This window comes from Callorhinchus milii, unplaced genomic scaffold (genome assembly GCF_018977255.1).
Source record: "Callorhinchus milii isolate IMCB2004 unplaced genomic scaffold, IMCB_Cmil_1.0 Scaffold5, whole genome shotgun sequence".
In the NCBI taxonomy this organism is placed as follows: Eukaryota; Metazoa; Chordata; class Chondrichthyes; order Chimaeriformes; family Callorhinchidae; genus Callorhinchus; species Callorhinchus milii.
Window position 1 is genome coordinate 31,380,884 of NW_024704746.1, and position 11,651 is coordinate 31,392,534.

At 41.2% G+C, this 11,651-nt stretch overlaps 1 protein-coding gene across 1 annotated transcript; it reads right to left on the bottom strand.

Moving 5' to 3' along the window:
* Nucleotides 1–1,480: 1,480 nt before the first annotated feature.
* Nucleotides 1,481–11,581, bottom strand: nup37 (nucleoporin 37). Its single transcript, XM_007895371.2, has 9 exons — nt 11,392–11,581; nt 8,692–8,816; nt 6,545–6,617; nt 6,068–6,162; nt 5,191–5,281; nt 4,551–4,732; nt 3,559–3,609; nt 2,895–2,988; nt 1,481–1,748 (listed from the first exon to the last, which is right to left on the bottom strand). The coding sequence occupies exons 1-9, from the start codon at nt 11,551–11,553 to the stop codon at nt 1,635–1,637; spliced, it is 987 nt and encodes a 328-aa protein (XP_007893562.1). The 5' UTR covers nt 11,554–11,581; the 3' UTR covers nt 1,481–1,634.
* Between the last annotated feature and the right edge of the window lie 70 nt (nt 11,582–11,651).

Sequence of the window (11,651 nt, forward strand, 5' to 3'; positions counted from 1 at the left end):
GTCTGCATTTCACTTGCAGCCTGAAGTTGCGATCAGAGCATTATTTTGAGTAGGGAGTTTTCTCCAGTACAGTATTAGAGATTGAGAGTATGGCCGCTGAATAGAGGGGGTTGCTTGATTGCGTTTGACTATATGGTGCACTCTTTCCCTGGAGGAACCTATCCTGCTTACCTAATTCCATTGAATGTCATTGGTGGCATTTAACCAGCTAAAACCTCCATCGAGAGCACTGTCTGGGAAGCTTTCTGCTGCTTGTCCAGCTAGTCATTAGCCAACCCTACTCATTAGGCCTGTAGCTTAGTAGTTAGAGCAACCACCTCGCCAGCGAGACTTGGGTTTGATTCCCGGCAGGGCGAAATCTTGGGCAAGTTTCCTTACTCCACATGCCTGATAGTAATCCCTCAAGAAAAAAAACAATAATAATTTGGTCACTCAATCCATGACTGTGGGACACTGTTGTGCACAATTGGCTGCTGCGTCTCATCCAAAAGTATACAGTCAATTCACTTTACAGTATATTCTGTGAAGCACTTTGAGACGTTTAGAAGATGTGAAAAGTGGTATATCAAATGCAAGGATGATTATTATTATTATTACTCCTTTTGGCTTGCAGGGTTAAAAGCAACTAAATGGGAAGATTCCCTGCTCCCCAATGATTAGTCATTCCCTCCACATCCTCCTGATGAGCCAGGCTGGCTGGTCTGTCAACAGTACTGGAATAATAATAATCCTTGCATTTGATATAGTGCTTCTCACGCCTTCTAGACATCTCAAAGCGCTTCACAGAATATATTGTAAAGCAAATTGACTGTATATTTGTGGGCAAAATGCGGCAGTCAATTGCGCACAGCAGTGTCCCACAACAGTCGTGGATTGAAATGACCAATTTATTTATTTTTTTCTTTAGGAATTATTATCAGGTGTGTGGAGTAGGGAAACTTCCTCAAGGTTTCACCCTGCCAGGAATTGAACCCAGGTCTCTCGCTGGCAAAGCGAGTGCTCTAACCACAGGACTCCACAAATACCGAGACTGCCACAGAGGATTGACTCCATCCCGACATTCGGTTGCCAAGCACGTCACCTTAAAGTCAGCTCTGCCTCAAGGAGCAGGACGCAAAAAGTTTGGATAAACCGAGTTTATGGATGGTTCAGCTAGGGAGATTAGCTAGGAAATCATTTGAAAAGTCCTTGTGGGAAGTAACTGAAGTGACAGCATTTAGTGCTAGATAGGTTAATGGAAGTAGCTGATGTGTTGGAGGTGAAGAAAAGCAGTCTGGTTAGGGACCAATGTGAGGGAGAAAGGAGAGCCAAGTATTGAACAAGATACCAAAGTTGAGCCCTGGCTCAGTTAGCTTCATTAATAAGCTAGGGAGGGAGATTGAGGAGGTCAGAGCCCAAAGTGAGGAGACATTGGCAGGAACCAATAGTTTATGTCTTATCCATATCCAGAGTTGCAAGAACAGAATAAACAGAATGGTGCTTTATTTTTCAATTTGTATTCATTTACAAATAAAGAAAATATGGAGTCATTTAATACTGATGCCACTTTGAAAACAGAATTAAGAGAGTTGTATTAAACATTCAAAGCACTTTAAATATTTTACAACTTAACTGAATAGTAAAATGCATTGGCTCTACATTTCAGTCATCCAAAATAATAGCTTGTGATCGCCTCCGATCACACATAATGGAAGGGTCCTGTGCCAGCTCAGTCCTGAAGCCACAGATGCAGAACCAATCATAATTGCCTGTGAAAATAACAGAACAAGTCATATTACATGAGTCAGTCCTAACTGACTATCAATCATCCCTGCAGACCATCGATCTCACAGGTTTTCAAGTGCTAATTCCACAATGTTACTCTGAGAATACACTTAAATCTGTAGGACCATATAAAGGATTGAAATTTAATTTGTTCAGGAAAACTCCCCTTGGGGATCTTGAAAACAAGCTTAGAAAATTGATGATTGGATATAGTTGTGAGTTCAAGCTTCACTTTGGGACTTAGAGCTCATAAAGTTCATAGATGTTAAAACAAAATGCCATGGCATTACTCAAAATGTGTTTTTCCTGGTGCTCTTCAGATAAAATTGTTCACTATGCGGCAGTATGTGGGACATTACTGTGCAAAATTGGTTACCACATTTGCCTACAAATACAGTCACTAAACCTCAGAGAAATTTGTGAAATGCTTTGGGATGTTCTCAACATTGCAGGCATTATTTCAAATGCAATACACTTTGAGTGCAGTTTCCTGAATATAAGCACGAGATGGCCTCCCCAAGTCATGAAGGCAAAATTAAGGGGATGACACACAAATCTCTCTTCCAACATTACTTCTGAGAAGTTTTAAAATATAAAATGCAGAAACAATAAGGCTGTCAAGTGCACAGATATACAACGTTTACAGCTAGTATATTATATATCATTCAATTAAAAAAATTGAGAATGCAAAATATACTACAGAATTGCCATATTTTGAAGCCAGAACATGTGGCAAAATTGTCTCAAATGTTTAGGATGCCAAAAGTCTAAAAGGTTGAGTTCTGGAACGTTGTATACACTCTACAAATAATATGTCTCAATAGCTATTAAATGGCTTTGTTTTACAGGAGCCTCTGTTTTTAAATGAATTTAAAAATTCTGTATTTTAAATGAAGAATATCAAATAACCGGCAGCGATTAAAATGCAATAAACTCATTGAATTGGTACAAACGTCAGAAACTGAGAACTTTGTCATTGTATATTCTGCCAGTTAATGCATTCCTTACGCTTGACGCACCATGACATTTACGCTGAAGATTTAACAGAATAAATCAATAATTACACATTTCATTGAGTAACAATCCACAGCTGATCACCGGGAATGACAGTGTATATTTTGTTCTATTACCTGGGGATGGCCCAAGTGATGAACCAGCAGTTGGCTGTTTATCTTTCCTGGACAACCAGTAGTTGCAAAAAGATTTTCACTGGCTCTTGACCACCTAAATAACCAAAATGGAAGAGAAGAAATAGTCAAGTAGTGAACATTTCCCAATAAAATTCCTATACTACAGTATTAACTGCAATTTTTACAAACTGTTCTATTATGCTGGTAATTGGAGCTTTGAACACTTCTAGTCTGTGTGATTAGTGATTAATAGATGGTATAAGGGGATAATCATAGAAGCATTTTGTATCTGTTTTAATAAGCAATTTTTTTTCATAGAAGCATATCATCAACATTTATTTGTGTCAGTCTTAGGACAAATTTGGATTGGATAGAGTTAAGAAAAAAAAGCTTGGTGTTCAGATCCACAACCTACAACAAAATTACATTTGTATAATGCCTTTCACATCAGAAGGACATCCCAAGGCGCTGGACAGTTAAGCACTTAATCCAGTAGATTGTTGGTACTCAGATTTAAAAGGAATTTCATGCTGGTCATTCAAGTCAGAGTAAAAATAAATGCATAAGTGAAGAGTTCCCCCCAATATTCATAATCACCAACTTCCACTTCACAGGGAGATGCCTCTATTTATCTAACTGCTCTATTTCTATCTATTTTTATTACCGGAATCGTCTCGCTCCATCCAAGTGTGATGGTCTCTTATCTTGGGGGTAACTGTAAAACAGGAATAGTAATAGTTAAATCATACACAGTATATACACACACACTTTCAAAGATCAGCTTACTATAAAAATACTTGATTCTTAGTGCTTTTACAAACAAATTGTTTAATATCCCTGATTCTAAACTTATTTTTAGTTGATATCTCAGTATAATATTATAAAATCTGGTACACAAACCACACCTTAATTCAGCTTTTAAGATCTGGAAATAGAATATAGGCATAAGTTCTGTTCCTAGTCTCTTGGATGATATACAGGATGCAATCAACACAATTTTAATAACTGAAGATAATAATCCTTGCATTTGAAATAGCGCCTTTCACATCAGGAGGATGCCTCAAAGTGCTTAACAGGATTTTCTATAAAAAGCATTGACTGTGTATTCTGTACGTAAACACAGCAGCTATTGTACCACGGCAATGTCCCACTAACAGCCATGAATTAAATGTCTGCCCGGTCACCAGGAGGTCATTTCCACAACCCTTTGCCTTCTCTGCAGACATAGCCCTTAGTCCACTCCGCAAGCCCCAAACCATATGTTGCAATCAGTAATTTGAACATTATTACAATAATCATTACATTTGGTGTAGTGCCCTTTACAGAAGCACTCTGAGACGCTACCCTGTATGGAGTGCGCTATATAAGTGCAAGTTGTTGTTGTTACTTCAGGAGAGTGTCCCAAAGCATTTCACAGCATATACTGTAAAGTACAGCAACTGTGTGTTTTGTAGGCGAACATCTGTCCCTTCAGCTATCATCATCGTAACCAACAAAAGAAAAAAATGTTGTTACTGCCCTACAGCATGAATAACACCACTGAGCTAATTAAATTGAGAATTCAAACGTTCAGTTATTTGGAGCGATAAGATGCACAGAAATGTGATTGAACGATGCTGTGATTAAAATGTAGATGAAAGTTAAAATCAACTGCACCTGGAGCGAGTGATATCCCAGATAAACCAGTCCTTTCCTGACACTGCACCAACTTTTATAGTGTTTCCTAAACACCAGTCTGCTGACATTAGTGGCATCTGTCCACAATCCAGAGAGAGAATAGCCTGCAGAGTGACCAGGTCATAAAACCTTATGATTCCATTCTTTTCTGCCACCATCAACTGGAGAAAGAGAAAATAATAATGAATCGCTCAACAATATAAACTGGTCAAAAATATTCACAGCAATATTTGATGTAGCAAAAGACAAAAAGACTGGGTGATGTGCAATCTTGAAAGCCCTACTGGAAAGCTTGTGTGAATATCTGGTAAGGACAGGAACAGGCTACATTGAAATGACCCTTCAGGTAAGAAAAGCCATTAGGCTTGGCACCAAAAGAGTAACTGGCACTTGTAGACCTTCAATCTCTGCATTCAGAGATTGAAGGTTAGCTTATCATCATCATTAAAGACACTGATCTTTTTTCAGTAAGCACATCATTGGGTTCCCCAAATTTTTTTAATTGTTTTTTAGTTCTAGCTGAAGAATTAAGCTAAATTCCAGCTTTATTCACCACAACACGGTCAAAGAGACACAACCAAAAAACATGTCAAACAACTAGAAAGTGGTGCAAACTAACTTTGAAACTCTCTTCTGGGTGCCAGCACACACTCATGCCTGGAGAATGAAGAAGAAAAGATGCTTTTTGGTTCCCCTCAAGGTCCCAGATTCTGCAAGGTAATATAAAACACTGTGAATAGGTCAAACGTGATATATTTAACTGGAATAAAAAGCTTAATTCTAATAAATAACTTAGAACTCTCAGGCTGAAAGCAAAAGAACTGATTCTGTGACCATATTGTTTTTCCTATATGCAGGAACACGCTGAATATTGTGATGTTGGAAAATAGGAATTGAACATAGCACCATGTTTAAGGAATTTGTGGAATTGAGCTTCAAAAAACGTTATCACTCTGGAAACATCTAAGCTACTCTGAAATGTGTTGAGTGTAATGTAGGAAAACACGGCAGCTAATATGCGCCAGCAAAGCCTCACAGCGGGGACAAGACGAATGACCAAATTTCATCTATTTTTGTAAGAGAAGAATATTTGGCAGAATGTCAGGAGAATGCCTTACTTATTTTCAAACCTTAACCCTATTTTCAAAATAGTATCATGGAATGCTTAACATCAACCTGAAGAAGTATTTTGTATTCAATGATACAATAATACCAACTAAAGTTCAATCTCCTGAACTGGTGCACGTATACCCTGCGTATAACCTAGGGGTGACTTTTCAGCCAATTCAGTTTGTTAAGAACAAGAAAACTAAACATTTGATTTGGCAAGGTAAATTTGCTAATGATTATTAAAAAGCAGAGCAAAAAGAAACAGGAACTGGTGTTGTCATTTTTATATCTGATCCAGATATGAAGTTAACTTAGCACAGCTAAATTGCAGTAAATAACACTTACAGCCTATAGAAGTAAAAATGCATGTTGGCACATGTACTTACCGACACGTGTGATCGTCACTAACACTTGCAATTTGCTTTCCATCGTTGGGTTCAAATACTAGGTCATTGATGTAATCTGCATGACCTTCGATTACCTACGTGAAATAACAAATCAGGACACTTAGTGGATGGACTGTGGACTCTGACTGGAACAATGGCACTATTTTAAACCAGGCTGTCTGATGTAACATTATATTGATACTCAAGTCCTTAAAACAAACTGAGATAGATAGATACTGTGTGCAAATGCAAAACTATGTGGCTCACTCATCAACTGAATTGAAGACTAAGTTGAACTCAGGGCAGTAATTGTCTTGAACAATAGTGTCTCGTATCAAATACACCAAAAAACTCAATGCCATATATCAGATCACAGATTTCAAACTCAGGTCCCAACTACCTACACGGGGACACCATTTCATCTACAAATAGGAAAACTGTGTCTTTATCTTAGAAAACTAACGTTAACAAAGTTACCTTCCATCCATTTTCATCTTTGAGGTCAGATGTGAGAAGTCTCAACTTATTATCAGCATCTGCTGTGCACAATCTGCAAAAGTTGAGAGATAGTTAAAAAGAAAACAAGCAATAACAGCAAATCAAACCAAAAATAAAAGTTGGGCGTTTCCGTTGATTTTAGTTGGACATGAAATATAATTAGTATTAAGGCAAAGAATCTTTTTTTCCCTGTGCTTCTCAAATTTGAGTGAGATATTAGAGCTGCTGGTTTCAGGTATAGCGTACATTTTTTTGTAATAATGTAGTTCCTGTTCCTTTCTGGCTGAGTTGCTCTCTTCTAAAGATTAACTTTCTCTTCCATAGCAAATCCTTTATATTATTTCCTCCAGAGTCAATGCAATCAGTAGGTACTGAAGGGTTTTCTATTTACTGAATATTATTGCAAGACAATTGAGTACCATGTTTCACCCACAAAGTACAGACACCCCACTTTACAATATAGTCTGTGAAGCGCTTTGAAATGTCTGAATAATGTGATTAGGTACTATATCAAATGCAAAGTTTATTATTATTAATAACATGCTCTAGATCTAAACTCCAAGTTACAAAAGTTTCTACTTCTTTCATTTAAGCCCTATTCCATTTTTACTGTATTTTTTCCATTGGTTTGATTAAAACACTATAGCAATCAGTTTCCATTTGAAATCCTCTCCCATTAGACTGCCAAATCTGCATCTGCCAGCTGTACATGTGTGGAGACAGAATTAAGGATAAAAAAAACTCTTCAGCCAAAGTAAATCCCATTATCTAAAAGTATGGTCTCCAAACATATGGAGCCACCGGCTCTTAATCCCTCTAATCAGGAGATTAGGATGCTGATTACATAGGGGAGGCTGATTCTCAACACACAACTGCAGTAAGGATTACTCAAAGCTTTCATTTTTTTTTAAAAAAAGTAAAAATTTACACTTAATGCACATACATGTAGGGCAAATATAAAATTGTTGAGGACTTAATAAATTACTACAAGCTATTTCCCTTTCCGGAAGCTTGATAGATGAATATATTAATCATCTGTCGACCACCACAATGGCTGTTTAAGCAGTAAAGCAGTTGCAAAAGTCATGAAATGTCTTACAAAGCCTTTTTTCTCCAATAGCTTCAATATAATGGCTTCAAAATGTCTTAAATGTTTCAGCCATGGCTTCCTCTTTTTATACATCAGCTGATCTCCTGCCTCTACACATGGGATCAGACCACCACCTCGGATAAGGGCAGAAACCAAGAGGGAACAAGTAGGATAAACATGTTGGAAAGCAGCAGCTGTCAGGGTACAATGGGTGGTTAGTTGTCAAGAACAGAAATGATAGGAGGAGCTACTTGTTCCATTGCAGAATGATGACACAGGCAGAGATATATAAAGAATTTGGCTTTCAGATGCTGAAACTTTTATTTTACTTGGAATTGTTATATTTGTTATTTACAAATAATTAACTAAACAAAGTTCGGTGGTGCAAACGGTTTGGGTCAAAACTTTTACAGTCTAGCTGTTTTCTCCAAGAAAATACACCTTCCGATCTGTATTACTAACATTTATTTGGAACTTGGCTCTAATTAATTACCATGGGAATCGGGCAAGGTATTAGGAATCTTGAAGTTAGGGACCAATGGGGAGGGAAGAGGCAGTGATAAGAGTAACATGCAAGTAATATAAGGAACAGGCTGATGGGATGGCTAATCTTTTTTGTTCCAGGTTTTCTTATATTCATAATCACTCCCAAATTTCCAACTTAAGCTTCATGAAAGATACAAATTCCTGATCCTAATTAGAATCCAAACTGGTTTGCATTCTTGTGGTAATGTTAATGTTCAGTGTTTCATTCAACATATTAGCAAATGTAATTCAATTTCATGAAAAGTAGAAACGAAGTATGAGTATTATCCTGGAGTGAAATACAGTATTGGGTTATTAATTATCCTATTATTGAGGCTAAAAGAAGCCACAATTAAGCTTGTTTACCCTTGCACTAAAATTCTGAAATTTTGTTTCAAAATTAATGGATCTATACTAGCGTTATTTCACCACTGAATTTAGTTTCAAGCTAAAATGGTTTCAAAACTGAAACATTGTTTAACATATTTAATGAACACGAGTGCTTTCCTACCTGAGTACCTGTGGCACTGTGTCAAGTTTAGTTTCTGGACTCCAAGCGATTGCATCTACACGAATACCACGATGAAAAGTCTTCAGTGTATTGTATTCTACACCTTTAATTTCAGTGTCTTCTTCCTAAAATATATTGAAAAATAGGATTTAGAATATTCATCCTCCACTGGATTCAGAATAGTTAACACCTCTTACTCATTTATAACTTGTATGTGAGAATGTGAAAACCTGTCACCTTATTTTTCACACATTACTCTGAGCTTGACCATACACCAACGCTCATTGGCATGCTCACAATGTCACATGCGTCAGTGTAGGTCTGGAGGAGAAGCCATTTGGAGAAGATAAGAATGTATATAGTTGCTCAAACAGATGGGATTGAAACTTGGAAAGGACTGAGAACAGGGACTTGCATTTGAATGCAGCTTGGACTGAAGAAATACAAGTCTTCCCCTTTTGCTGATTAATGAAAGCTAGTGTGGGAAAAGAAAAAGATCATACAGATCATACTTGAGGTTAGGTCTCAAGGAGCATTGTTCATTATATAGACAGAATATATTCAAAGATTTTGAACAGTTTGATAGTATTTGATAGTATGTATGTGAGATGATGGCACAGTGGGTTAAGAGACCTGGTTTGAATACAGCTTGAACAAAGATTAAAGTCTTCTCCCTTCACTGGCTGAATTCTACAACTGAATTGGAGAATGCTTCATGGGATTACTAACGAGATGCCAAAAAGTTAAATCACTGGGAAGTTTAATAGAAGCTTTTCAACGCTGTTAGACAAACCTATCAATGGACTTCAAAAATCACTGTGAATCAAAACTCCAATCCTTAGTCATATTTCAGCCATGAATTTTATGCAGTGTTTTAATACAGAAATGAGGGTCAGTGCATTGCAGGTATAGATAACTACCAGGTCTATTTGTGGGTGGGGGGGTAGTCAGCAGTTAAGTAGAATGATGGGAACGCACACCTAAGCACATGTGTAGAGCTCTGGTTATACTATTATGGGCAAAATTGAAGTTATGCAAATTTCTACAGAATTACTCCAAAGTGTACAGTATAAAGACTGAATGATACTTGTGACTGTTGGTCTGTGAACCTAAAATAACTGTTTAAAAAAACAGGGTGGTGGGGTGGGGAGGGTGGTGGGGAGGTGAAGAAATGTTAAGCTGATAACATATTTAAACTGAGATTCATGATTCATTTTAGAACGGATTTGACAGATACATGTGTTTCATCTGTTGGGACCGTTTCCAGAATTAGATGCATCGGACAAGTTACATAATTATAATAATAATCCTTGCATTTGATATAGCGCTTTTCACGTCGGGAGGACGTCCCAAAGCCCTTCACAGAACGCACTGTAAAGTGAATTGACTGTATATTTGTGGGCGAACGCGGCAGCCAATTGCGCACAGCAATGTCCCACAAACAGTCGTAGATTGAAAATGACCAATTTATTATTGTTTTTGGTTTTGGAGGGATTATTATTAGGCTCTGTGTGGAGTAAGGAAACTTGCCCAAGGTTTCGCCCTCTGCCTGGAATTGAACTCAGGTCTCTCACTTGCAAAGCGAGTGCTCTAACCACTGAGCTACAGGACTCCACATGTCCGTCACCCAAGTACAGTGGTGTAAGTATCAAATGCAAGGATTATAATTCATATTAAATTATTATTATTATTATTGCACGTGTCTGGGGCGTTCAGCACAGGATCCTGTTTGTGGGTTTTCCAGAATTTATTGGGATTAATCTATTGTCTTATTTACAACTACAAAAAAACCTGGAGCTCCTTAATACATAGAAACCTTTAACGTGAAGTGGGAATAGAGAGCCATGAGAGAGAGAGAGAGAGGGGGGAGGGGGCAATCCACTAATTTACATGCCATCCATTGCTAGTGTGGCTGCCAGGCCAGGGCAGGGCGGGCCAGACCAGGGCCAGGGAAGGGCAGGCCAGGGCAGGGCAGGGCGGGCCAGACCAGGGCCAGGGAAGGGCAGGCCAGGGCAGGGCAGGGCAGGGCGGGCCAGGGCAGGCCAGACCAGGGCAGGGCGGGCCAGGGCAGGGCGGGCCAGGGCAGGGCAGGGCAGGCCAGGGCAGGCCAGGGCGGGCCAGACCAGGGCAGGGCGGGCCAGGGCGGGGCGGGCCAGGGCGGGCCAGGCCAGGGCGGGCGGGCCAGGGCGGGCCAGGCCAGGGCAGGGCGGGCCAGGCCAGGGCGGGGCGGGCCAGGGCAGGGCGGGGCGGGCCAGGGCAGGGCGGGGCGGGCCAGGCCAGGGTGGGCCAGGGCAGGGCGGGCCAGACCAGGGCAGGGCAGGCCAGACCAGGGCAGGGCGGGCCAGACCAGGGCAGGGCGGGCCAGGGCAGGCCAGGGAAGGGCAGGCCAGACCAGGGCAGGGCGGGCCAGACCAGGGCAGGGCGGGCCAGGCCAGACCAGGGCGGGCCAGGGCAGGGCGGGCCAGGCCAGGGCGGGCCAGGGCAGGCCAGGGAAGGGCAGGCCAGACCAGGGCAGGGCGGACCAGGCCAGACCAGGGCGGGGCGGGCCAGGGCAGGCCAGGCCAGGGAAGGGCAGGCCAGAGAAGGGCAGGCCAGGCCAGACCAGACCAGGGCAGACCAGGGCAGGCGGGCCAGGCCAGGGCAGGGCGGGCCAGGCAAGGGCGGACCAGGGAAGGGAGTGGGTTAGATTGGGCGACAAACCTGGAAGCTGCACGTCCCAACAACCACATAGTTGCGGCCTCCGTAGGCGAGGAGGCCCCCGGCCAGGCCGCTCCCGAAGGGGCTGAACTCGGCCACGTGAACGCACTCCTCGCACTGGGCCGTGTAGGTGGCGGTTCGGGCCGCGGCCGCCGCGTCCTTCATGGTCTCCGAGCCCCGCCCCCGCCTCCTCCGCCCATTGGTCAGTTTCGCAGCCCCCGCGGCGCTGGCCATTGGCTGCTGCCCGGCTAATCCGGGGCTCC